Genomic DNA, 27125 nt, shown 5'->3' on the forward strand with positions numbered 1-27125 from the left:
CCCCTCGAAACCCCTCTCCCTCTCCACCCACCTTTTAAAGAGTCATTAAGATGAGATCTGTACCTCCCGGTGTGATTCTGACTCACGGATATTTGCCCAAAAGTAATGGTGCCTGTGAAACACTAAACCTCTTTTCGAGGGCAGGTTCATGGAGGAGAGGCTGAGAAAAAGTTTCCTAAATAAAACCATCTGTTTCCCTGAAGATGCTCAGTTACAGAAACCTTTGCCTCCCGCTGATGGGCTTTAATCTCTTGAAGGTCCCAGTGAGCCAGCCCAGCCCGGGGATCTCACCCACTCCCTCCTGCTTCCCCGGGGGCCATCCAGGGCTCTGGGTCTGTACCACAGGCTGCAGCTGGAGTCCACTGACTTCATTCAAGGCACCTCTATCCCGTCAGATCGTTTATTCATAGGGCTGCAAAGCCCTTGGGGCAGAAGGCACTTGAGAGAGCAGGCAGGGATGGAACTCAGGGATGGATGGAACCCCGCAGGGAGTGCAAGCATCACAGCAGCCCGTCAGCCCTCCACCTCAGCCTCCCCCCTTCCTCCCCCGCCACCCCTGGCAAGTTCCCCAGAGCCCAGGAGACCAGGCAAGAGGAGGGGTGAGGAGGGATCCAGCCTACCCTCAGTCCCTCCCCACCTGGCAGCACTCACAGTGGGAGCCCTGGTGGCAGCCAGGGAAGAAGAACACCCGCCCCCCTCAGATCCACTCCCAGCAGGGAGTGGAGCCAGCCCTGGGGGTGCTGGGCGGACAGTGTGTCAGTCTGTCCTCCTCTGCAGCCCCATCATCCAGCAGATCACTAGGACCTCCTGGTTGTGTCTTCAAAACACCCCGCCTTGGCTTCAAGGCATTTGTGACAGGATGGCTGGCGGGGACTCCCAAGTCACACCAGGGGAGTGAGAGTAGGCACCCCGGAGGAGGGAAGAGAGCACCTGACCTGGAAAGATGTGTGTGGTCAGCGGTAGGGACAGATTCTTTCAGGCAGTGGCCAGAACAGGGCCAAGGCACAGAGAAGTGAGAGAACCTGGAGCATTTGGGGAAGTAGGGGGTCCTAGGGAGGAGGACAGTGTGGTTGCCAAAGCTGTGGGCATCAGAACCAGGAGCCTGGGTTCCTGCCTCAGCTCTGCCATTTGCTGTGTGTCCCGGGCCAATTGCACGCCCTTGCTGTGCTTCAGCGTCCCCATGTAGAGAACAGGGACAGTACCAGTGCCCATCTCGCAGACTTAGGTGAAGACTATCCGGCTTACTATGTTTAGAAGCTAAGGACAGAATGGCCCGCGGTAGGGCTCCCAAAGTAGGATGGCTGGAAAAAAAGCCACGAAGAAACTTGAGTGTGGCTTGATCCTATATTGATTCTCTGGCTGACTCCTGGCAGCTCAAGGAGGTGGGCTGAGAGGTTCAAGGTAGGAGTCCTGCAGGCCCTGTCCCTGAGCCTCTTTTTATCTGTTGTTATATATTTGCACTTCTGGATGAAGAGGAGGTTTTCTATCTACAAACTGGATTTGAAATGGGGAGCCATTGTAGGATTCGGAGCAGAAGAACAGCCCCCCTATTTACAGCAAGGAGGGTAGGTCAGAGGGAATAGGCAGGGAGGGGAGATCAGAAAGCGCCAAGGTCCAGGCCAGAGTGGTGCAGGTCAGAGCTAAGACTGTGCAGAGGGGAGGGGAAGAGAGGCCCCAGGGTCGGGGCTGGGGGTTGGGGGGACACTTGGAAGGCACAGCAGCTCGCCTGGCTAGGTGTGGAGTCTGTGAGGGGTGCAGGAACTGGCCCATTCGGGTTTCCTCGCCCCCCCGCTCTCTGTTCTCCACAAGCCTGCTGAGGTCTCTGCTTCACACAGGGAATAAAATGCAAACATCTTTCAAGGTCTCTGACATCTGGCCCTGCCTCCCATGGCTCCTGACCCCTTGTCCTGTGCTGTTCTGGTCCCCCAGGCTCTCCAGCTCAGTGGCCACCTCTCACTGCCCCAAACCTGCATGTTTCCAGGCCCAGGGCTTGCTTCGCTGTCTCCTCTTCTTCCTGATGGCTGGCCACCCCCTCCCTCTTTCGGTGGCTGGCCACCCCCTCCTTCTTTCAGGCCTGACCACCTTCCTGACCACTCTAACATGTTACCTGCCGCCCTCCCTACCCCCCTGTCATGTCCCCAGTTCATTCACTGCCCTTGGATACTCTCTTCCTTAGTTTATTTTTGTCTCCCCTCCCTGGAATACAGCCTCCTGGATTGCTGGGACCTTGTCTGTCTTGTCACCACTGTCTCCCCATATTCACGAACCTTTAGTAGGTGGGTAACAAATGAATGACATCCATGAAATTGGTCTCCGGTGTGGGTGTCTGAGTGGAAGGTGTGACACTGTGAACTGGGTGGGGCAGGTCCCAGGGCAGACTCCTCAGTGGGGGCCATGAGGCAGCCAGGGAGGTCCCTGCCCTATTCCAAGCCTGCCCTGGACAGTTTCAATCCCCACCCTGCTTCTCACCTTCTAATACACAGAACCTCTCGTGTCCCCTCCCTCTACCTAGAAGGTCCTCACTTGTTTTCCTCTGCTAGCAAACTCCCTTTGCTCACCTTGCTGGACTCTATAGAATATCACGTTCCCTCTGGGAAGCCTACCCTGCAAACCCGGGCACTTGGTTATTCCCTCCTCCACTCCCCCACATCCTGCCCACGCCTCTCTTAAAGCACTGATCAGACCAATGTATTACTTCCTTCTATGCTTTTCTCTCCCCTGTCCCTAAACTGTGAGGCATTTATAATATTTGTAATTATAAAGTAATCATTATAATAGCAGCTAGTGCTTTCTGAGAGCCTACTCTGTGCCAGGCACTATGCCAAACACTTTATACAAATGACTTCACTTAATCCTAACAACAAACCCTAAGAAGTAGATACTGTTAGCCCCATTTTACAGATTAGGAAGCCAACACTATGAAAGGCTAAATAAGTTGCACTGCTCATAAATAAACATCAGAGCTGGAGCTTGAACCCAGAGCTGCCTGACCCCAAATCCCTATTTTCAACTTTTCGCTCATCAACCACTATTTACCGAGCTTTTACTATGGATCAGGCACTGGCCAAGACATGACAGGTATGATGATGAATGATACCAGACCCCATCCCTACCCTCAAAGAGCCCACAATCTCAGGAGAACACAGCATTTATCAAATAATCTCCACAAGCAACAGGAAAGTGATGGTGGTGGCCTGTGCTATGGAAGAGGGTGGTCTGTGGTACTTTGGGGGCACATACCCAGCCCCAAGTGCCAGCCCCCATATCTGACTCAGCTCTACCCCTGATTCCAAGCCTCAAGCCTTCACAGAGGGATTGCTCACTGGATGTTTTTCTACCCATTGGAGCCCGATTGGCTTCCACCCTGTCTCTGTTCCAGGCCCCCCTGACCTAGGGTAGCTTAACAGCACTTCCTGCCCCATGTTTCAGAGATCTTTTTAGGTCTCCCGTGGCCTTTCTGAAAGTACAGCGGATGCTTCTCTGCTGATGAGGAGAGATTCAGACAAGCCACTTAATGATTAAGAGACATGAAGTGTTCTCTAAGAGATGGGGAAGTACAATTCTTGCTTTGCTCAGCCTGGATTCCCAAGACAGATGTGGAGCATTGACGCCACTCATTGCCTATCTGGGAGGAAGAGAAGAAGGCTAGCCGTGGAAAAAAATAAAACATGTGGGGGCAGCGGGGACTGAAGGAGTAAGAGGATTTGGATTTCAAGATGAAGTTGCTAGATTCCTTGAGGCGGGCAATAGATAGCAGTCAGGCATCCAGAAGCCATCTCAACTAGAGATGTAGGTGGTAGGTTTTCCAGTGTGAATCCTTGTTTTTTATGGTTGGCAGGAAGGGACCTGGTTTTTATGGTTTTTATGGCTGGCAGGACGATCCTCTCATATTACAGACTGAAGCCCAGAGATGTGAAATGGTGTGCCCAAGTTCTTGCGGCTGGTTGGTGACTGGAGGACTAAAGCCCAAGTCTCCTGACTTGCAATTCACTGCTTTTTCCTGGGCAGCCCACAGATCAGAATTCTCTTCTCTGCTTAGGGCTATGTGAGTCCATCAAAGAGATGGAAATGCCTCAGTGAGCTGTTGCAGACAGCCTACTGGGGAACCAGCATGAGCAATGGTAGGCAGTGGATGGGACTTTAAGAATATTACTGCCCAGACACCTGGGCACTACAGGCAGGGGGAGAGTGCTGAAGTTAGGTGGACAGCTTGCACCTAAGGACAGGCTTTTCCAGGAGCCAGCACCCTGGCTCTCCCTCCCCTGGCAGCAGGTCTGCCCCCTCCAAACACTACTCAGGACATAAAGCCAACTGCCACTGGTCCCAGATCTGCCCCCATCAGCCTGTAGGTTAGTGGTCAAGAGGGCCAAGTTGGCCTCTGCCGATTTCTGGACAGAGGTGACCTCTCCATCACTGGGGAGCTCATTACTAACCAGGGGCCCTAAGGCGGCCTCCCCTGACAGCAAGTGAAGATGAAAGCAATAATGTGTGGGTAGTTCTGCAGTCCCTGGTCACCCTGGTTTTATTAAAGCCAAAGTTTCAAGCATCACTAATGAGGATAAAAGGCTGGCAATGAGTCTAGGATCTGGGGCCAAAACCTCCTAAGAAAGGGGGTGGGTGGGGCAGAGCAAGGACCTGTCAAGGCCACCCACGGGTCTGGAGCTGAGGCCCAGCTTCCCAGAGAAGGAGGTGGCTGCCAGGAGATGCTGACTCTGTTTGCTCAACCCCTGGTCCCTCTATTTACTCAAAAATAACCTCTTTTTTTTTCTTTATCAAATAAGCCAGTCCTCTGCTGCCTGCATGTACAAGGGTAAATGTCCCCTCGATCCACTGAGCCAAGGGCAGCCAACTTGTGGTCAGGCCCAGTGAGGCCCAGTCACCCACGGCAGAAGGTCCTGGGCCCAGCTTCGGGCCCCTTGGCCCCTATTTTCTCTCTGCCTGCAAGTCATGGGTAGATCTTGGCCCATTCCCTTTACCATGGATGGAGAAAGGAGTTTATAGTCAGGAGCAGAGACCAGGGTGGAGGTAGGGGGGTCCGCTAACCACCCTAAAGACTCAGCACCTACATGCTGCCCAGCTGCCACTGTCATGTCAAGAAAGGGCTCCCTTGCAGAAACGAGGGGGTCCTGCTGGTTCGGGGCTCCCCTGGAGGGAACCATCCTTGAGAGCAGTTCATAGAGCTGCACATGATTCCATTTACCCCAAGAGATCTCCCAAACACTAAGCAAGTCTCCTAAGTTCATAAACAAATCAACTTGGATGCCCCCCCCAAATAAGACAGCCCTTAAAAGTGCCACTCTGCATTGTAGGATGATAATGGAAGGGAAACTGCTCTCCTCAGAGGGGCCACAGGATTCCTTCCCAGGCCCTACCTTGATGGCAACACTGACATTGAGAACCACTCCTTCCAGGGCTCTCCTGGCTAAAGATACAGCCATGTACTTCTACCGGTGCTTCTCTGATGGTTGAACACCTCTGGAGCACGAGTAGGTATAAAGCAAAGCCTAGCCCCAAAGGGGCTTCCAGTCACCAGATGCTAGTGGGAGGGCATGGCAGCAGCAGAGGGGCGACTTGGAAACCCCTAGTGGCTCAGGGGCAGAAGGTGCTGCAGGGGCATAGGAGAGAGATGCTGTCTGTGGGCTGGACCCTGGGTAAGGACACCTGCAGGATGCATAGGACTGTCTACGCAAAGACAAGAAGAGGAACATTCTTGCAAAAGGGACCAAAGCTACATCAGCCTGTGGAGCAGAGGATTGGCATAGAGGAATGGAGAGAAATGATCAGGTGAGGAAGTAAGACAGGACCTCAGTACAAGCTAAGAAGATGGATCTCAATTCCAGAAGCTGAACAAGGGGAGCCACCGGGGGTGTTTGAGCAGCAGCCTTGATCTGTATAAATTGGCACCAGGGCACTGGTCATTCAAGTTACTCACCTTGGGCGAGCTACTTAGCTTCACCAAACAGTCCTTTCCTCCTGTTTGCAGTGGAGACAGTAAGAGCACGTGCCTTATAGGGCTATGGTAAGACTCACTGAGATCTTTTGACCAAAGACTTGGCACATGGTGCACACACAAGATCATTAGTTCTTCTTGCTGTCGTTGAGTCTGAAAGGTTTCTCTAACTTTGGGCAGGAATGAGCCTGGGACGGTTATGAGAGAAATGAAGGGAGCCACCCTGCCCCCATTCCTTGTATCTCGGTGCCTCAGAGATGGAACCTTCAGCCAGGTACACTGGGGACCCCTGCATAAGAGGAAGGTCACCCTCCCTCAACAATATGCCACAGGGTTGTTTCCTGTGTCTCCCTCCTTGGACTAAGGGACTAGGAAAACAGGAGATACTCCTGTGGGAGATGGGGATCCTGGCATCTCCTTTTTATGGGTGTACCCCACTGGACTGTGTGTGTGTTGAGGGGGAACTATATACTCTCCACAAAGCATGATGCCTCTAGCAGGTTCTCAGTAAATGTGAATTGGCAGATACATGAGCAAATGTAGGAAGTTGTGTGGTGTAAGGTCTAGAGGAGCCAGGGTTACTTTCAGGTGCTGCCTGGGTGTGCTGGAAGGTGCTCCAAGACAGAGCGTGTGCAAGGAGTGTTCTCCTAAGAGCTGGGAATCCAGCTGTGTCTCCCACCAGCTATGTAAGCCTGGGCAGAGCCTTAGACCTGTGTTTGAACGCTGAGCTCCTCCCATCTGTGAAGTGGAGGGAAGAAGGACAGTATTCCCTGCCCTACAGGTGGCTGCAAGCGTAAGAGCTCAGGGGTGTGGGTCTCAGCTCACTGGCTCTGTGGCCAGAACCCCTCCTGAGGCCCTGGTATGGTTCACCTGCCGCTACTCTGGGGTTTAACTGTGGGGGCGAGTATAAAGACCAAGACTGGATCTTTTGCTAGGGCAAGGGTGGGTACCAGTTCCACCCAGAAGAGAGCACTGGGACCACCTGCTCTGGAAGGGGATGGAAGAGTCTTGGATTCTTCTCCAGTTGGGGCCAGGTGTCAGGTGTCTCTAGGAGTCCCCAGGGAAGGAAGTTCTTTGTGAGGAGTAGGGACAAAAACTTTGGTGTCACCCTTGACTGCTCTCTTTCTCACACGTTGCCTTCTCAGGGAGGCCTTCCCTGGCCAGCCTGTCTAAAATGTCAATATCTATGGCATCCCCTGTGAGCATAACACATCCCCTTGTCCTGCCTTGCATTTTTCTCCTTGATACTTTTTATCATATAACTTTTGACCTTTTTTCCTTTTCCTTGTCCAAGTACAATGGAAGCTCTGTAAAGGCACACGTGCACGTGCGTGTGTGAATGTGTGTTGTTCTTTCCCATATCTCTAGCACCCAGAACAACACCTGGCACCCAGCAGGTGCTCAGTGAACATTTGTTGATTGACTGGCTGAATGAATGAATGAAATGAGCAAAGAGCTCCATCTGAAATCAGAGCCACCCCAAACCCTGCCCCCATCTTTCCCCCCAGGGCTGGGGAGCACCAGACCAGCCTCAGAGCTTGGGGGAGGTTTCGCAGCAACAGCATCCTCCTTCATCAAGTGAGGAAGCAGCCCGGCAAAGTGCTGCTTAACTTGACAGACAGACATGCTTATCCTCTTTGAAGTTTTCCTCTTCCCTGTTACTGAGAAACTTCCTGGGATTGGGACCTGCCAGGGGCAGGAGAGGCAGCAGAGTGCATACTCTGCCAGGGTCGTTTTTGAAGGATGATCACATTTGAGGGAAAAAGACGAGGTGGATCCAGGACCTGCACAAACCGGGGGTGGGGAGCATACATCTTGGTCGGCAGCATGGCCTGAGCGACGACACGATTGCTTGTGCTTTCATGCAGAGGCCTGGAAGTTAGGCAACTGGGTGGGCTTCCAGAGAGGTGAGGAAGCTGCTGGCCAGAGGGGCTGGTGAGGAAGAGCTGAGCTGAGGACTGGATGCAGCCCTGCTGGGAGAGAGCCCCGGATAGCCCGAGCATGTCTTGCCAGTACACTGTCATGACCACAGACAGGCAAGGGGCTGGGATGTGGAGTCAAGGGGACCATGGGTGAGCTGGAGGGGAACAGGGCTGGTCCGGAGGCTGTAACCGAGACGCACATGTAGGACAGGTCAGGACAAAGCAGGGTGGCGGGGACCAGGACCAGAATCTGAGCAGAGTTGAGAAGGAGCAATTCTACGGAAGAGGCAATATTGTTATCATTGTCTTTTATTCCCAGTTACTCCCAGCATGGAGGCCAGACCCTTGGGTCCAGAAAACCTTGTACTCTGCCTCAAAGAATGTTCTCCTGGGCACCCGAGTGGCTGGCAGCAGCGGCCCTGAGAGCTGTATGCCCCTCATCTGCCCTCTCGTCTGTTTCTTTGCAGGAAAGCGTGGACCTGGGAGAGATCATGTTCTCCTTGTGCTACCTGCCCACAGCAGGCAGGCTCACCCTCACGGTGATCAAATGTCGGAACCTCAAGGCGATGGACATCACAGGCTATTCAGGTACCTCTCCTCCCCAGGTGGCCTGCCATGTGGTCTTCCAGCCACCCAGACATTAGGACTTGGAAAGAGTTTAGAGAGGAGGGGAAAGAACTGGCAGTATTCTCAGAAGAGGAGCACCAGCTCTGGATTCTAATTCCAGCTCTGCCAATTCCTTGCTGTGTAATGCTTTGAATTTTCTAACCTGAAAAAACCAAAACCAAAACCAAAAAACTTTGGCAGGTTGCTTTAATGGATAAATGAGTTAGTGCATGTAAGTGCTTACTGTTGTGCCACATAATAAACACTCAGTAGATATTAGCTACTACTATCATTTTCCCTCAAAGGAGAGAGAGAATAAGAAGTTAACACATAGGAGGAAAAGAAATAAGGAAGCTTTCTCGTTACATGTGGCCCCGGCACTTTCGAGGGTTTTGTCAAGTTTGTGTAAATGTTTGTAGATCCGCACAGCCCAACGGCAGCCCTGCAGGCCCAGTCAAGGGAGCAAAGCCACAGCAAAGCAAAGCACATTTGTATCTGAGTTTTTCCTGCAGGGCTCCCAGCCCTGGCCTCAGCACCAGGAATGCTGCTAAGTACAGCAGGAACGAGAAATCCTATTCTAGCAACCGAGGACATGCTTGCTTGGGGGCCGCTGCACAGACTGATCCTTTTCCATGATTCTCTAAGCTGTCAGAGAAGCTATTTGAGTTTTGATACAACAGAGGGGTAACTTGAGTCCCAGGAGCCTCCTTCCTCCCTATCAGCTCACATTAGCCCACGAAGAGAAATGGGGTGAAGTCTCCCAAAGAGCAGACGTGCAGAATAGTCTGGGTTGCACTCGGAGTTGCAGACATAGGAAAAGGCCTGTTTCCCTAGACCCATCACCCAAGAGGCTCTTCTGAGGAATCAGATTTCCAGCATAAAACTACTCCAGAGGTGCCGATCTTTTATTCATTAATTATTTCTTTTCCTGGAAAACTCCTTAGTGTCATCACAGTTATCGTAAAGAAGGGATGGTCCAGCTGCAACTACCCGGGCCCAGGTGCAACCTAGTGTAGTTGGAAGATGAGAAGGTATTAGACCTTGAAAAATGAGATTTTTGGGAAAGGTAGCTGGAAAGAGCTGAAGTAACATGTATTTGTTGTCCCTTTGAGTCCCTTGGAGCCTCTGCTCCCAGCCCCCACTGTCTCTGTGCAGCACTCACGTCTTCCAGGCCAGATGCTCCCCAAGATAGTGCCCACCCTAAGTCCTCTCCTTCCACTGAAGCTCCCACTGCACTTTGGGGGAATACGAGGAAGAGCTTAAAGAGCCTCTTCCGACGTGTGCAAAGCTCTCAGGCCCCAGCAAGTTGGCTTCCTCCAAAAATCCAGGCAATGTAGATTTCATTTTAATATCCAAAGTAAGTCTATGCCAGGGACAGAAATTCACTGAGGACTCTCAAGGCTGCTGAGGGAAATAGGATTTTGCTGCCTAAGTCCCCACACTATCTTCTTTGGTGTAATTAAATTGATGTGCTAGAGAGGGAGCTTATGGCAAAGCCACTGAGGTAATCATAACGGCTGTTCCACATCAGAGGGTTGGGGGAAAGAGATTTTTCTCATGCTAAATTCTAATCTCCCTCTTGCAATTGACCCTCTTTTCTACCTGGGTTTGGAATCTACTATTAAATCTCCACTTGATTCTGGAAATTCAGGGGTCCTCTTTTTGTTGGGGATTTCTGTTTGGTCCACAGATGTAAGCAAGTATCTGGAATAGTGCATGCAGCACAATATGCATTGAATAAATATGTTTTGAATGAATGGATGAATGAATTGAGAGCTTGAGGAGCCTTGTCAGAGGGCGAAACAGTGGGGGCATGTGTGCTAGGGGCCTCTCAAACTAGATCTCCTGTTTGTGAGGATGAGTTTGAGATTGCCTTCAGCCCAGACTGCTTGGATATTAGGCCAAAGTAGGGAGTGAATGGAGCTTGTTGCCTCTTCTTGATTTCTATAACATCGACCCCCCAAACCCGAGGGTCTTCCTATTCTCCTCAATTTAACTAGTCATGCATCAATTCTTTAAGCCCATCCACTGGAACGATGACATAATACAAAATAATCAGAAGGATCAGGACACAACAAGGGTGGTGAGTAAGTAAAACCACCCATCTCCACCACATCTGGTCTGTACTGATTTGAGTCTAGTGGTTTAAAATGTAAATTTTGGAGTCAGAAAGACCTAGGTTCAAATCTGAAGCAAGTTCCTGAATCTCTCCAGCCTCAATTTCCCTACCTATAAAAGGGGATGATGATGATGATAGATATTTTACAGCATTGGTGGGAAGTTTAAATGACACAATGTATATAAATCTCAACACAATGCCGGACACATACTAAATGCTGGGCTATGATGGCTCTCATGGCAATGGGGCTGAAATGCACCACCTGCCTTTACGCTCCTTCTCTCAGCTACCTAGAACATCATAGGCTGTTAGAGAGGAACAGCCTCCAAGGTCACGTAGAGCCAGCATCCCACTGGAAGCCACCAACTTTTCGCTCTAGAGAATCCTAAGGAATAGGCATCTCTCTGCTTTGCCTCTTGGACAATCACAAGATGGATGGTTTCTTCAAGGGAGATACACCCACTGAATTTTATAAATGGATATGCCTCGTAGGAGTAAACAGAGTTGGAGAAGGAAGCTGAGAATTTCCCAGTCAGTAACAAGGCATTTGCCTAGTGGCCTCCGGGACAATTGGCTCTGCCATATTTTTCCAAGCCTAGTGACATGGGACTCTGCTGTGCTGTTAAAGTGCATGGAGATGGGCATGGCAGGCAATGGGGCAGCACTTGAGCAGCCACAAGTCTGAAGGCACTTTCCAGGGCAGTGTACACCTTATGGAGAAGTGGCTGTGTTAGTGACGGGTCTTAGAGTAAGCTTTACCCACCTGACTGCTTGGACTTGAACCCTGCCCTGGGCATATCCATAGAGAAGGGAGCCCACAGACACCAGAAAGTTGCCTCACAGAGGTTCTAGGAACTCTGCCTTCCTTTTTACTGAAAACACCTCCGAGAAAAGGCCCTTCCAAATGGGTCGTTGGAGACAGCAGGTTGATGAAACACCTGCTGTTTAATCACGGTCTCCCCAGGTCCCTTGTAAACCCAAGTGCCCCTGTGGTTAAGGCATAGCTGCCCTGTCACATTAGTTAGTTGGCAGCTCCTTTGAGAGTCTGTAGAAATGCCTTCAAGGCTTAGAGTTTCTGATCACATGTCGGAGTCCTCCCTAGCTTCCCCATAGCTGGGTGCCTCAGCTGCCACCTGATCGATGCTCAGGGAGTATAAGGGCCTGATGGGTGCTCAGGTGCTCAGGAGACAGAACCACATGCCTGTGCATCAAGGCGTCAGGCAGCGGCCGCTCGGCCCCCACCTCCTCACAGATCCTGTGAACCCTGGCTTTTGGGCAAGCAGGTATCTCTGTACATCAGTGTCTCAAAAGCTGTTATTACCTGCAAGTCGCCCTCCCATTTCTTCAGCTGTGCAGCATAAATAACAATTATGATGGTGTCTAAGACACCTGTGCTATGAGATACAATGGATGTCACTTCACTTGGATGAGTGGAAAATTTCAGGGTAGAAGGATGACCACAAAATACCTATTCAGAAAACTAAAGAAGAGACAGGGATGGGAGACACGTGGAAGTTCAGTAAAAAGACATCTCCTCTGGGGATGGAGAGGATCCAAGATCCCACTGAGAAATGAAATGTCAGCCGGCTGCCCTGAATCTCAGAAGCCGCCTTACTCATGGCCCCCACCATAGATCCCTCCTCCTCCTTTGCCCAGAAGTGGGCAGGAAATAGCTTCCGGGGAAGGAGAGAGCAGGGCTCTTCTTGATGCCAGCTGGAAATGAGCTTGTTGGGACAATGAGACCCATAATCCCGTTGTCAGGTAGGGAGGACATGAACAGTGCTGTGATTGTCGCTGTTCATTTACTCTGACACACTGCTACTCCTTGGGTGTCATTGACTTCTATTTTTACCCCCCTTATCCTTTGGTTAATAATGCTGACAAACCCCCAGAGAAAAGGACTCCAAGTAGGTGAAAGGAAGAGTGACTTGTTCAGCTTCATCACCCTTTGGAGCCAGCCAGCTGTCATGGAGTGGAGATTTAGGGCCATGAACCACATACCTATGGGCAGGTGTCCTGTCTGACTTGAGGCCAGCTTCACCATTAATGCAAGTCCATTAGGCACTCTCCCAATAATCCTAAGGTTGCTAAAGACTCTGTGTTTATTAAGCACGAGGTGTCCTCAGAGACAGGTGTGCTACATAAATACAAGGTGGTTTAATTATCTTAACAACCCACCGATACCATCTGATGAGCTACAATAGGTCTGTGGCTTCCATCCCTCTGCTGCAAATGATGTTTAAGGACATCTGGTTAACATGCTCCCTTCCCTTCCCATCACCCCCACTGGCACAGATCCATATGTCAAAGTGTCCCTGCTTTGTGATGGGCGGAGACTGAAAAAGAAAAAAACAACCATCAAGAAGAACACTCTTAATCCTGTCTACAATGAAGCCATCATCTTTGATATTCCCCCAGAGAACATGGATCAAGTCAGCCTGCTCATCTCCGTCATGGATTATGATCGGTAGGTGTGGGGCCCAGAGGGCCACAATTCCCTGCATCTCACCTCCCATGTCAATGCAGGACGGGTTTCCTGACCTCAGATCTTGTGATTCGGGGCTCGGGAGCCCATTGGCCTCAAATCTGGCTCCACTCAGGAAGAGTGCCGAAGTATGAGGAAGAGAATAGATTCCCCTGAGCAGAAGCTCAAGTTTTGCTTTCCAGGAGGTACATTTCCGTCAGGGACCAACCCACCCATCAGCGTCCCTGAATTCACCCCTGCTGGGTCCTATTCCTCCCTCTAGCTGCAAGTCCCATCATGGATCCTCTCCATTTCTGAGGCTGTTACCATTCCCACTCAGGGATGGCCGTGTAGCCTCCCAGCTGACCCCTGCCTTCATCACTCCCTGACTCGAGCCAGCCAACACATGAAAGGCACACCTTCCTCAAAGACCACTTTCTTCTGGGACCTGCCCTTCTCAAGAACCATCACTGGTTCCCATTACCCAGGCCCTTCTCCTGGTTCCTCAAGAGCTCCTAGAATCTGGACCCAGCATAATTATCCAAATTAATTTCCCCTCCCTTGGATGTCTTTCTTCTCTTCCACTTACCCAAATCCTCTCTCCTGGCAAGGCAGGCTCAAAAATGTTTTCTAGGGGATCCCTAGGTGGCTCAGCAGTTTAGCACCTGCCTTTGGCCCAGGGCGCGATCGTGGAGTCCCGGGATCAAGTCCCACATCAGGCTCTGGGCATGGAGCCTGCTTTTCCCTCCTCCTGTGTCTCTGCCTCTCTCTCTCTCTCTCATTCTCTCTCTCTCTCTCTCAATGTCTATCATGAATAAATAAATAAATCTTTTTTTTAAAAAGTGTTTTCTAACCACCCCAGCCACAAAACAAAACAAAACAAAAAAACCCAACCATGCAGAAAAGCCTTCATCCAGGATTTTTTAGCACAAGTTCTCGGGCATAGTAGGTGCTCGCTGAACATATTCGGGTGATGACTGATATTCTTGCTGAGTCAATAAATCACATTCTAGCCACTGGGGGTATGGAGAAATGGTGCTGAAAACAGGGTAATTTATTTCCAAACTCCGATGTCTGAAGCAAGGGCGTGATGTGCTAGCTGAGTCAAATAAGAGAAGAGACTTAAATTCTACCATTCCCTAAAGTCAGGCCATCTGCCCACCATTTCCTGAGATTCCAAAGCAGTTTATAACCTTTTTCTCATCTGCCTGGTGCCAGTGTCCACCCAAGGAGGCTGCGCCAGGTTTCACTGCCACTGGCACTCTGCAGTCCTGCCAAGCATCTATTTTCAGAGTTCAGCACTCCGAGTTAGACCTGCCGGGCAGACTCCCAGCCCCCAGGACCTCCCTTTCTGACAGCGCGTCTGGTCACCAGCGCCAGGCCCTTTGTTTCTCTCTCAGAGTGGGCCACAACGAGATCATAGGAGTGTGCCGCGTGGGGATCAACGCTGAAGGCCTGGGCCGGGACCACTGGAATGAGATGCTGGCGTACCCGCGGAAGCCCATCGCACACTGGCACTCCTTGGTGGAGGTAAAGAAATCCTTCAAAGAGGTGGGTGAGGTCGTGCTTGGCCCACGGCATGTTTGCTGCATGGCCACGTGGGCTGGAGAATGGCAGTCAGCAGCTGCACGACCTGGCCTTCGTGGGTCCTGCCCCACGGGGTGCGCAGGGGGCTACGTGCTTCTCATCCAGGGCATAATGGGCAGGAAGGAGATGGAAGAGGACAGTGGGAAGCTGCCTGATGGAAGAGCCTCCAATGTCGAGCATACTGAAAGCGACATTGAGTTCTAACTGGAAAATTAAAGCTCGGAGGTAGCCTTCCCCGCAGCTCCACTGTGGCAGTCCCAGGACGCTTTCACAGAGCCCCCAGGCCAGTTCTGTCCTTAGGGGGAAGCCCCGAGAGGGTGAGATCAGAACTTGACAAGAAATTCTACCCATGTCGAACCACTATGTTCCCTGAGGCTCTAGCCAGGCAGTCCCAAGGCTGTCCTTCATTGCCTCCAAGCGGATGGCCGGAGACAAGAGCCTGCTGCCGCGAATGTGAGTTCTCCCGTTGTTGGAGAGAGTATGGCTTCAAGGCATCCCGCTTTCCGACCTGATCCCAGCAGAGGTAGAGCAGATGGAGCACTGCCCAGGGTACTGAGGCTCGGGTTCCAAGCTTGGCCCCCTCGATTTGCTGTATAATTTTGAGCCAGTCATTCCTCTCAACTGCAAAGAAAATGTCCCTTCCAGTGATATTTACAGCTGGTTCTCCCTCCACCAAACTCCATCAATGTGACATCCTACAATTTATCATCCCATGGCTCTCAGGCCTCCTTTTTCTCAAATGGGTTGGGATATGGGGGTAGCCAGGCAAGCTTTAAACCTCATTTTGAGTATCTCATACCCCAATTTATATCCTAAAAGGCAAGGTGGTTGTTTGTTCATCCGAGGCTTCAAGCCTAGGAAGTCTAGAGCATAAAATTAGAAAATCTACTAATGAAAATAAAGCTTTAATCATTACACCACATGGCCCCTCACCTTAAAAGCTGTCACTTCAAAAACAGTGTACAGTTGACCTCTGAACACCATGGTTTGAATTGTGTGGGTCCACTTATGTGTGGATCTTTTTAAATAAACACAGTACTACACTATGAATGTATTTCTCTCTCCCTCATGACTTTTTTAATAACATTTTTTCTCTAGCTTACTGTATTGTAAGAATACAGTACAGAATTCCTATACCATACAAACTATGTGTTAATTGGCAGTTTATACTATTGGTAAGGCTTCTGGTCGACAGTAGGTCATTAGTAGTTAAGTTTTGGGAGAGTCCAAAGTCATATGGGATCTTTGACTGTGTGGAGGGTCAGCACCCCTAATCCCTGTGTTGTTCAAGGGTCAACTGTAATCTTTTCTTCAGGCTCTGGGACACAGGAAAGGTGTGGGCAGCAAACCCAGAGGACTTGCCTGCTCTCCCTTTTCTTCTTGATGTGGACAGGCCTGTTTCTACCTACTTCCAGCACTGTGAGAGACTGAGGGCTGTGGGAGAGAGAGGACTCCAGGAGCCAGGGCCAGTTGTTTACCTACTGAGCTAGGAGTGCCTTCAAGGCTAGCATGGAGAAATAAGGCAGGGACACACAGTTCCTGTTCATCTGAGGCTTCATGTTTCTAGCTTGTGGTTGTCTTCATTTTACCACAGCTGTGAAGCTTGAGTGATGGAGGCCAGAAGGCTCCCTTTGCAGGAGTGGGTGAGGTACTCACGACCCAGCCTCTGCTTCCATGGGAGGCAGCACTGGATAGAACTATAATGACCTGGGGACCACACTTGGCACCTCACTGAATGCAAGGTTGATTCAACCAAGGGAGAGTGCTGGGCCCCTGTCTGCCCACCCCCCGCCACAAACACACATAAATACCTTGGAGATATTTAAGAGTAGAATAAGTATACTAAAATGTTCAGGATGATCTAAGGGCAGGAACATGTAAAGCTAAGAGGCCCCTGATGGGCTGCAGGGCTTCAGGCAACTCATTGCCCCCGTTTCCTGGTTGGTGAATGAGGGGGCAGGCTCCTAGCATCTCTGCTTTCTTAGGAAACTCTGATTCTAAATGATGATGGGTGGAGCCGGTGAGTCCTCATGTTGCACCAGCTCAGAAAGCTAATTCTTCCCATAACTCGCAAACTGAAGCTACCCTGACCAGAAGGTGGCTGGAGTTGAGGGTGGGTGCAGGGAGACAGGGAGGTGCCGGCACTCGGTTACAGAACCACTCCGTGATGAATACAACCTAATTAAGCCAAATAATTGATTCCGAGTCTCATTTCTTTGAAAACTCTGACTCACTAGCCCAGACTACAAAAGAAAGAGAGATAAAGTAGAATCAAGCCCTTGAAAATGAATATTTGATGAGACAGTAAAGGGGAAGTAACAGTATACGGAGAACGAAAAGAGAATAAATTGATTCATATCCTTTGGGTTTACTTTTTTCTTGACCTCACACACCAAGCTCCGAGTCTGCTCGTCCCTCTTGCATTCTCCTACCATTTTGTGCTCAGCTGATCATTTTTCTGGATGAAGAAGCTGAAAATGGCATTCATCTTGGCAACTCAGGATTTCACCTGCACTTTTAGCACCCACCATTTAAGTATCTTTATAAAACTGCATTTCTAAAAATCTAACAGGCAGATATGAAGTAAATCCTCTTTGGGCTCATGTGCTACATTGTACTCCAACATTCACCACCTCAATCATCCTTAGAGCTCTCCTCTTGCCTCCTTCGTTCTGTTCTGGACATTGAGCAAGAGCCTTGCTCCTGGAATTGTCTCTCCCGTTTGTATAATACATAAAGAAATCTTACCCCCCGGCTCCCGGGAAGATACTTGGCATCGTATCTATAAAGTACTTTCTATTTATATGGTACTTTTCTTAAGGCATTTCAAGTGCTGTGATCATTTCTTTTTTATTAATGAGAACAGAGGGCACCATACCTGCTCGCTCGTTTGGGGTTTTAAAATAAGGTTGAGGGGAACAAATTAACTGAAGAGGTATTTTTTTCCCTGCTGGGATATTTTTGTGAATAGAAGTTGATTAAGCTCCAGCCAACATCCTTCCCGGCAGTGGCCGTGGCCCCTTCCCTCTCAGCACTCCTGCCCAGGGCTGCATGTCGTTGCTGTCACCGTACACAGAGCTGAGGCTGACCAGCAGCCTTCTCCAAGGCATTTTATCATGAAGGGCCACATGGAAATCAGCTTCCAGAGATCTCTGTTTGAGTGTGACCCATTTCAGAACAACAAAACGTCTTCCTGGAACATAGCCGCCCTGAAACGATCACCTTCCCGGGTGCTAGGGACCAGTCTTTGCTATTTCAGAGCCACCTTGATAAGCCTGCTGGAATCATTCACCTTCCTATTGTCCACGAACCCCATCTCCCTCCTCTGTTTAGCTTCACAGAAAAAGTCAGGGGGTGTCAGGGAAGCCAGCGTGCCTTCTTCATTTGTCCTGGGTTAACAATTATGCTCGGCGTGACTTCTCTTTGGGCCATTATATAAAGAGAGAAAGATACTCTATGTGGCCATTTCCCCTTTTCTCCTCAGAATCAGTCCATCAATCAGATTGTCTAAGTGGCGTGCTTACCCAGGGGAGAAGCCAGTAATTACAGGGTACCTCTCACCAACACTACAGGCTGGCACAGGAAAAGCAGAACCTCTAAAACAAAGGTGTGTTAAATGAGAGCCTTAGTGATCATCTTGTGTCACCTTCTGGTTAAGAAGCACTTGAGTCAGAAGTCACAGTGGGCTCAAACAACCAGGCATTTATTTATTTAAAATATCTCACCAGGGAAACCCTCGGTTGTGATTTCATTCACGTGGATGCTGCAAGCAGAGAGACTACCATCTGGAGTTAGGAGTAAGTACCTGGTGTGGACCTGAAGAGGTTAGGTTTCTTCTTACACTCTGTGTGCGTCTCCTTCTTCCCCTGGTGTGGCCCGATGCTAGGGTGGCAGCAGGATGGAGCAGAAGGAACACCAATCTGGGAGTTAGACTTGGTTTCACATCCTGGCTCTGCCCCTAACTAGCTGTGTCTTGACTTCTCTGTGTCTTGGTTTTGTTATGTGCAAGGACAAGAGAGTGACTGGATGACCCCCTAGGCCCCCCCCCCCGGTCTGGCATGCTAAGATCGCTCAAGCCTAGGGCACATAGTGGTGATCATCAATATCCGATTGTCCAGCGTCTGGTTAGTTGTAAAGATCTGCTGGTTGGCCTCCACAGGGAGCTCTGAGGGCCTGGGCCCGGGGAAGGTGACAGAGGCTTTCTGTAGAAGTGGGAGCACATGCAGGTGTCCTGCAGGTCTGGGTCCCTCCTCAGCACTGTGGCTTTCCAGTAGGAAATGCTGGCTGGAAAATGGTCTACTCCTTAGGTGGCTCAGCTCTGTCTAGAAATGGCTGCGTCATAGGCAGAACCGCATCCTTCCTCCTCTCACCCCCACTCATGCATGAATGCAGAAAGCATCTTCTACTCACCTATCATCCCGCAGTGGAGACCCTCAAAGATCAGGGGAAGCACAAGAGGCCATATTTCAGGTCAGATAGGCCACCTCCACCACCTCCCTGATTCTCTGGAGCCTTGTCCCATGGGCACCTGGGAGAGGTTGGGGTCTCCTCAGCCCCCAAAAAGGATGGAGTGTGCAATGGACATTGCCTCACATTACGTAAGTTACGTGGCCCCATGACGGGTCAGGAATATTCCCGAGGTCAGATCTTTGCCCAGAACGCACTGCTCCAGCATGCCTGGCTTTTCAATTTAAGGAAGGGTTGAGTGGCTCAGGCTCGGGTGCGTCCATCCTCGGCCTTCTCCTTCGCTCCATCACGCCTCATTATGTCACCCACTTTGACAGAAGGGTCAGGGTGGGGCCGACGGGGCAACCTGTGAGATGGGTGAAGGCGGGGGGATGTTCTGGAAAGGGGAAGGGGCTGCTCTCCTCACACCCCCACCTCCTGGCAAGGGGGGTGTGAATGCCAACAGGAAGCATTAAGCCTGAGAAAGAGCCTGACACTAAAGTGATATCAGGTTTATAGCTGTACTAACAGCTCCCAGACAAATTGCTAATAATTCATGATGGTGGGTTCTTGGCAGTAAGGGCATACTCTGTAGACTGCCTCTTTCACTGCTAACATAATCCGATTTTCAGGGTGAAAAATGGCTGAAGCACTCAGAAATGGCCCAGTCATAGCACCTCATTACACACACACACACACACACACACACACACACACTCACTGCACACAGTGGAACACTTTAATTATCTCTGCAGTAAGTCTTTTTTCTTTTTTTAAATCAGGTATTCTGAACTAGAAGCTCTATAGCTCTTTTCCTTCTGTTTTTGCATGGCTGACAGCAAAATTCAAGCCGGGCAGGGTGAATCCAGTGCATGGGCCAGAGAAGTTTCAAGAGTGAAATGCAAATCCCCTTGGCAATCAATAACCAGCCTTCTCCCCTCTCCACAGTGGCAGGGCCGGGCTGCCAGCTTTGACAGCGAGAGCTCGTGCCCGTCTCCGAAACCACCTCCCACACCGTGAGCCATGCGGCTGGGTGACATCAATGGGACTCAGCGACGTTCCTTTTTGCACTTGTTCAACCGTCCAAACAGTGCTGCGCAGAGGCAGCGGCAGTCGTAGCACGAATCTTAACCACTCCTGCGCAGGTCAAAGCCAAGACACTTGTGTGGCCAGACCCGTCTTAGTCTTTTGTGTCTCCCAAGGTGATGTTTTCTGTGGTTTTCACTTTTTATGGATATGCTGCCAGGAGGAGAAGGGGTGGGGGGTGGGTAGGAAAGAAAGAAGAGTGGGGAGCCCAGAAGCTGGTTCATATAAAATGCAATGTACAATAGTCGTCTTTTTCGGGGGAGGTGAGGTTGAGTTCCTGCAGTTTCGTGTCTCCACCAAGCTCCACAAGCCTGGAGAAGAAGATGGGGGATGGAGCCATGGCTGCTTCTGCCATGGCCTCCGGAAGGATGTGAATTGGGCCGAGAGCCTTTACAAGTCTGGTTACCACACCACCCTTGGAAGCTCTTGGTGACAACGATGATCATGATCGTGATGCGGACTCCTGGTCCTATGATGACATCACTGGGGCTCCGAGACATGTGCACACCTTCCGCTGGTTGTTGACTTTCCTCATCAGTTGAAAATGTCTTGATTCCTCACTGGAACTTAGTCACTTTCTTTAGGAATGATTCTGCTGAAACTAAATATGCCATATGTTTTCTGGCACACCACAGTTAATGATCGTATTTGTTTGAAAACAGGATCTTTGTTCTCAAAAATAACCTTCATTGTAAAGAAGAGAAGGCACATGTTCCAGAATGACTTCTGTGTTATGCATAGCTTTATAATTCCATGACATATCAAGCAACTGTTTAAAATGCCTAAATAGATCAGAGAAAAACCTAGATAAACTGTTCTTTGGGGACTGGAGAGTTTTAATCCAAGTCATAGCTGGAATCCATCTTTCCATGAAGAGAATCTTCTTGATTGAAACAAAGTCAGCTTAAGCCTATTTCAGACCCCTTGACTCTAGGACAATATTCATCTTAAACTTTAGTTCTGTAAATTACTAAGTACTTCAGTGTTTGTTTTGGTGGTAGTGATTTTTTTTTTTTCCCTTTAGATCTCTACCTTAGGCCAAATTCAGTCTAGGAAAAAAAGATGTTTCAACTCTTCTGTGTTGTAATAGTACATTTCTGTTGAGTTAATAGTGGTCTTCCCACCGACCATCTATAACTCAGTTGATTTGCTCAATTTCAGTCTGTATAGCCCTGGTAAACTTGTGGAGGTGAGTTTCGACTTTATCTGTGATTACACAGTGCCAACTTCCAGAGTTGTGTGTGTGACTTGCAAAAGGCAAGTCTGCTGAAGAACCCCTTCTTCCATCAATGGAATCTCAAGAAGGGAAAAGTTATTCACACACCTTGTGTCTTATTCTTTATATATGTCACATGCTTTAGGAACAGAAACTCAATAAAGTAACCCTCACTTTAAGCCAAGTTAACAGATTTCTGTGCTGATATAGCTTTAGGCAGTGTCTTCTACCCAAAATTCAGACTGGGCATGAGGATGACCAGGATATTGTAGCCAGAGAGGTTTTCAGCTTAGAAAAGTAAAGGCAGATAGACCAAACTTGATTGCATACTGAGCCTTAGGCTAGGAGCTAATGTGTCATTGGTATAAAGATCAGTTTCTCCCCAAATTGTCTTGTGATTGATAGTCATCCCTGTTAGGCAGTACTGCAGCTGGATGTTCTTTTGAGAGTGAGAAAAAAAAAAAACACAAAGTCATGACAAGACTCAGAGCAGGCCATAAACTTCATTCTGTCTCTTGACTCTAGACTGACTCCATCAAGATAGCCATCTCAGTCATTGAGCAGATGCTGTGGGTCCTGCAACTAGGCAGGGGACAGTTGAGTTTCCTGGGTCATGAGCAACCCAGAAACTAGTATGAGAGGGTCCTTCCAGAAGTGATCTCATAACGCAGGTCTAGCTGCCCTCTTCATATGCCCAGATGCATAAGAATGACCACTAGACTCCTGGAGAAAGGAGTGTGATCTGTGTGAATTGGGGAATAGTTACTGTTCTTGGACATTCCTTTCTTGTCCAAGCAGCTAACTTACATGAGTGAACCTCCCAGTGGTTTTGGGAAATCATTTCCTGAGCAGATTATGGTCAGTCCCGCACCACCTACCCCACTGCTACCACTCCCACTACAGCAATCCTGGTAAATTACTATAGGCTGAGAAGCCCACCCCAGGGAGGCTCTCAGCTCCAGGAGCCCCGCACCCAGCTTCTTCTGGGGTGACCAGTCCTCAGCCTGAAGCATGAATGAACCTGAATGTCTGCCAACTTCATTATCTAGCCTAATACCTCTTCCTCGAAGATGAGAATCAAATGAATTACAAGTTTCAGAATAAAATGAAATACAAAGTTGATTTATTTGTTGGCTTCTCTGCCATGAAAAACCTCTTTCTTGGGTTGGCGTTTTGAGCTTTGCTGAGGCCATGATAACCAGGGCCTTTTGCATCTCAATGTTGTTGGTTTTTTTTTTTTTTTTTTTTAAATACAAAGTTCCCACCTGTATTTAGCGGTGTTTCTGGGCTGAAAGATGCCTCTCACCCTTCGTTCGCATACTCAGGATGTTAATTAATTGCAACATCATTTAAAGACATTATGTTGTTAATTACCGCTTCGTGTCTCCCCACCCCTGTCACAGCCTGGAGTTTTTGTTCAATTAAATCTCTGTCTCTTGACCATTTCTCTTGTCATCGCATGTTCCTGAAGGTTAGCTGTCTGCATACACACGGAACACAGCCCGGTTTTATCTTTAAACTTTGTTTCACATAGATAACCCCCTCCCTTCCATCAGAGGGACTTCAGACGGGCTTGTTGGTTTTTTGTTCTGCCCAAGGCATACCTGCAGACCCCGTCAAGCTGGAATCCACCTGTGTTTTGTCAGACTTATGGCTCACAGAGCATTCGGTTCGCGGGGCTGTGCTGGTTCCTCAGCTGTTGGGCTCAACGACAGCTGTTGGGCTCAACGAGCAGTCCCTGCAGGTGCCGCTTCTCTAGGGAAGCAGGCTGCCCGCTCAGAGCTGGAAAGTGCGATTGCTCTCGCCCACCAGGAGAGGAATTCTGCTAACTCTGATAATAACACTACTTGGCCGAGTGAGGAGAAAACTCTACTGCAGCCTCGAATGTTTAAAAAGAACATTCTGACTTAATAGAATAGCCTCTCCGCTCACCCCCAGCTTTTAATTAAGTTAGGAAGCAGTCTGTAGAGAGGAGAGTGGTAGGGACCCTCGGCTCTGACGCATCTGCATCTGAATTACCGGCACTCCACAGTGAGATGCCCCCAGGGAGCTGCGCTGCTGAGGGAAGCACTCTGCCTCCTAAACACACAGCCTCCCCTGGCTTCTGCCTTCTGTCAGGTCACCCATCAGCCAGTGGAGTTGGATGATGTGCGGCTGTATCCAGAGCACATCGGGTGACGAGGTAAATGTGTCTGGCCGGGTGATGCGGCCTTAACAACCTTCAGACTTCAGTGGCTGCAGACAACGAAGGCTCACTTCTCATCCGCGCTCGTCCGAGTCACAGATCAGCAAGGGGGTGCTCTGCTGACCTCATCGGATTCATTCCAGGGGGATTCAGCGTCTCCAAGGCTGCTGGCTGCCGCGCCCAAGGGAGAAAGAACGCTCTGCAGCCTCTCCTCAACACTCTGGCCCAGAGGTGACACATGTCCCTTCCCTTCACAGTTCATTGCTCACGACCACGCATGTGGCCTCCCAGAACACAGGGGTTCAAGCACCCAGGGGAAGAAGAACTGGAAATAACTGGTTCGCACTCAGGATGACCACAGCGAAGTTAGTAGACCCGTGGGGGTGGCAGCTACTGACGGGCAGGTTCAGAGATGCAAAGAGAAGCTGCAGTGCATTCACTGTTGAATGAACTCAAGGACTAGACTGAACCCCATGACCGTCCCTGGCTCAGACCTGAATGCTGCCCATAAAGAGCTTCTAGTCTAGCAAATTGGCAACATCAGTAACTATGGTCCCAGGTAGAAAGCAGGGAGTGCAGGATGGGAGGTAAATAAAAGGCTCCAGGGGTCCAAGAAAAGAATGACAGCTTTGAGAGGGAGGGGGCATCTGATCTAGAGCTCTTAAGGATGGGTAGGATTCGGGATGGGGAAGTTAGGAGGAGGGGGCATATTCCCGGCCGAGCGCTCCACACACCACACCACCAGGCTGCAGACCTGGTCCCTGCCTCATTCCTCCCAGCTGCCTCGGTGAAATGGGCCTGCTGCCCCTGCTCCCTCCACTGCTGGCTTGCCTCCTGCTCCCAGGCAGGCTGATGACCCAGAACTGCGAGGTGGGCCTGATTTTGAGGCTCTGGCTAGCTGCCCCGCCTCATTCACTCACCCAACCTCCCCTCCACAGGCAGTTTTGAAGCCACAGGCCACTCAAGACTTCGTGATTTGTCCTATGTCTCACTCCTGTTTATAGCAGCGAGCCCCATCCAGATGCCTGATGCCCTAGGGCAGGGAGCAGGACTGACATCCCCCTGGCTTTCATGGAGCTGGTTCCCAGCAGCTCTCCCAGCATGGCTGCAGCAAGCCCTCCAGCAGAGACTGGGACCCAAGAGGCTGGCAGGCAGTTGTAGGCATTCACCCGAGGGGTGGAGTGCTGAGCTAGGTACGGGGACACAGGGAAACGAGGGCATCTGTACAGGACACAGTGAACACAGATGCACAACACAACAGGACTGAAAGCTGAGCAGATCTGGAAGTCAGGGAGGAGGAAGGGGTATTCAAGAGTATTGAATGCTCTCCCACTTGAGGCACAGGAAAAATGATGGAGCCTTCCATAGAAACTGGAGACAGAACAAGGAAGAAACGATGAGTCCAGCTGGGGCCAACTGAATTTGAGGTGTGGGAGGGATGTGTAGCAGACAGCTTGGTTTGAGATGCAGCTTGGCAGAGAGGTCAGGCATGAGATGTTCATTTATAGAAAGCTTACACCCCAGAATGAGAGGTGGGGACAGGAGGCTGACACGGCCACGTGGGCACAAGTGGACAAGGAGAGTCTCAAAGAGGGCTTCTTGGAGAACCATCAAGATTTAGAGGGCAAGGAAAAAGAAAGTGATGTGAATAATAATGGAGGTGTGCCCAAGCAAAGCTGATAAATGAGGATGCAGATCAATAGAAATAGATCAGTCAAGGGCCTCAGAAAATGATTCTTCACAAGTTCATCCCAAGTGCTTGAACATGACTCGCAAGTCTGCCTTCACCCACACTTGCAGGGACCCACGGCTCTTTTTTCCCCCTAGCCTCTGCTCTTGCCTTTTGTGTGTGTGGTAAAATATATTTATCTTCAATTTACCATTTTTAAGTGTACAGTTCAGCAGCTTTCAAAATATTCACATTTTTGCACAACCATCACCACCAGCCACCTATAGAACTTTTCTCATCTTATGAAACTCAAACTCTGTATTCATTAAACAGCAAATCCCCATCCTCTCCTCCCTGTCCACCCTTCAGCCCCTGGCAAAAACCATTCTACTTTGTGTCTCCATGAATTTCACTAATCTAGGTAACTCCTGTGAGTGGAATCATATCATACCTGTCCTCTTGTGTCTGGATTGTACCACTTAGCAGAAGATCCTCAAGATTGATCCATGTTGTAATGTGTGTCAGAATTTCCTTGCTTTTTAAAGCTGAATAATATTCCATTGTATCAATACACCACATTTTGTTTTCCATTGATCTGTTGGTGGACATTTGGGGTGCTTCCACCTTTTGGCTATTGTGAATAATGCTGCCACGAAGGGGGGTGGTGTACCAATATCTCTTCTCGTCTCTGCTTTCAATTCTCTGGGGTATATACCCACAAGTGGAATTGCTGGATCATATGGTAATTCTCTTTTTAATGCTTTGGGGAACTGCCATACTGTTTTTCATAGTGGCTGTGCCATATTACATTCCCATAGGCAGTGCACAAAAGTTCCAATTTCTCTCCACCCTCACCAACACTTGTTATTTTATGTATTTTTGATGGTAGCTGTCATAATGGGTATGAAGTGGTATCTAATTGTGATTTTGATTTGCATTTTCCTAATGATTAGTGATGGTGAGTATCATTTCACGTGCTTATTGGCCATGTGTATATCTTTTTGGGGAACATGTCTATTTGAGTCCTTTGCTCATTTAAAAAAAAATTATCAAGGTTAAAATTTTACTTCCAGTATAGTTAACAAACTGTGTCATATTAGTTTCAGGTGCACAATATAATGATTCAAGTGCTCATTTTTGAATGTGTTTTGTTATTGTTGAGTTGTCAGATTTCTGTATATATTTGAGATATTAATCCCTTATCCGATTTATGATTTACAAATACAGCATTGTCTCCCATTCTGTGGGTTGCTGTTGATCATGTCTTCTGATACACTAAAGTTTTAAATTTTGAGGGAGTCCAATTTGCCTACTTGTTCTTTTGTTACTTGTGCTTTTGGTGTCATATATGAGAAATCATTGCAAATCCAATACCATGATACTTTGCCCTTATGTTTTCTTCTAAGAGTTTTATAGCCTTAGCTCTTAGACTTAGGTCTTTGATCCACATAAATCTTTGTATAGGTTGTGAGATAAGGGTCCAATTTCATTCTTTTGCACACGGATATCCAGTTTTTTCTACGTCATTTGTTGCAAAGACTATCTTTTCCGCATTGAACGATCTTGGTACCCTTGTTGACAATCATTTGACCATATATGTGAGGGTTTATTTCTGGGCTCTCTATCCTGTTTCAGTGTCTATATGTGTGCCTTATACTAGTATCACATTGATTACTTGTAGCTTTGTAGTAAGTTTTGAAATCAGGAAGTGTGAATCCTCCAGCTTTACTCTTTTTCAAAACTGTTTTGGCTACTCAGGGTCCCTTAGATTCCATATGAATTTTAGGATGAATCTATTTCTACAAAAAATGGGATTTTGATAGGGATTGCATTGAATCAATAGATAGCTTCAAGTAATATTCACAGGGATTCAAC

At 49.1% G+C, this 27125-nt stretch overlaps 1 protein-coding gene across 13 annotated transcripts in view; it reads left to right on the top strand.

Moving 5' to 3' along the window:
* Positions 1-26554, top strand: part of SYT6 (synaptotagmin 6) — a 66030-nt gene extending 39476 nt beyond the window's left edge. For 4 of the 13 annotated variants that reach the window (XM_025994615.2, XM_025994617.2, XM_072766830.1 and 1 more), the window contains exons 4-7: positions 8340-8460; positions 12893-13064; positions 14462-14612; positions 20043-26554. In XM_025994615.2, coding sequence (XP_025850400.1) covers positions 8340-8460; positions 12893-13064; positions 14462-14612; positions 20043-20114 — 516 coding nt within the window. In that variant the 3' untranslated portion in view covers positions 20115-26554. Of the gene's footprint in view, positions 1-8339; positions 8461-12892; positions 13065-14461; positions 14613-18376; positions 18446-20042 lie in introns of all 13 variants that reach the window. The other 9 variants (XR_012003071.1, XR_003234356.2, XR_003234357.2 and 6 more) reach the window with 6 other exon arrangements.
* The last annotated feature ends 571 nt before the right edge of the window (positions 26555-27125 follow it).

The sequence above is a fragment of the Vulpes vulpes genome, chromosome 8 (genome assembly GCF_048418805.1).
Source record: "Vulpes vulpes isolate BD-2025 chromosome 8, VulVul3, whole genome shotgun sequence".
In the NCBI taxonomy this organism is placed as follows: Eukaryota; Metazoa; Chordata; class Mammalia; order Carnivora; family Canidae; genus Vulpes; species Vulpes vulpes.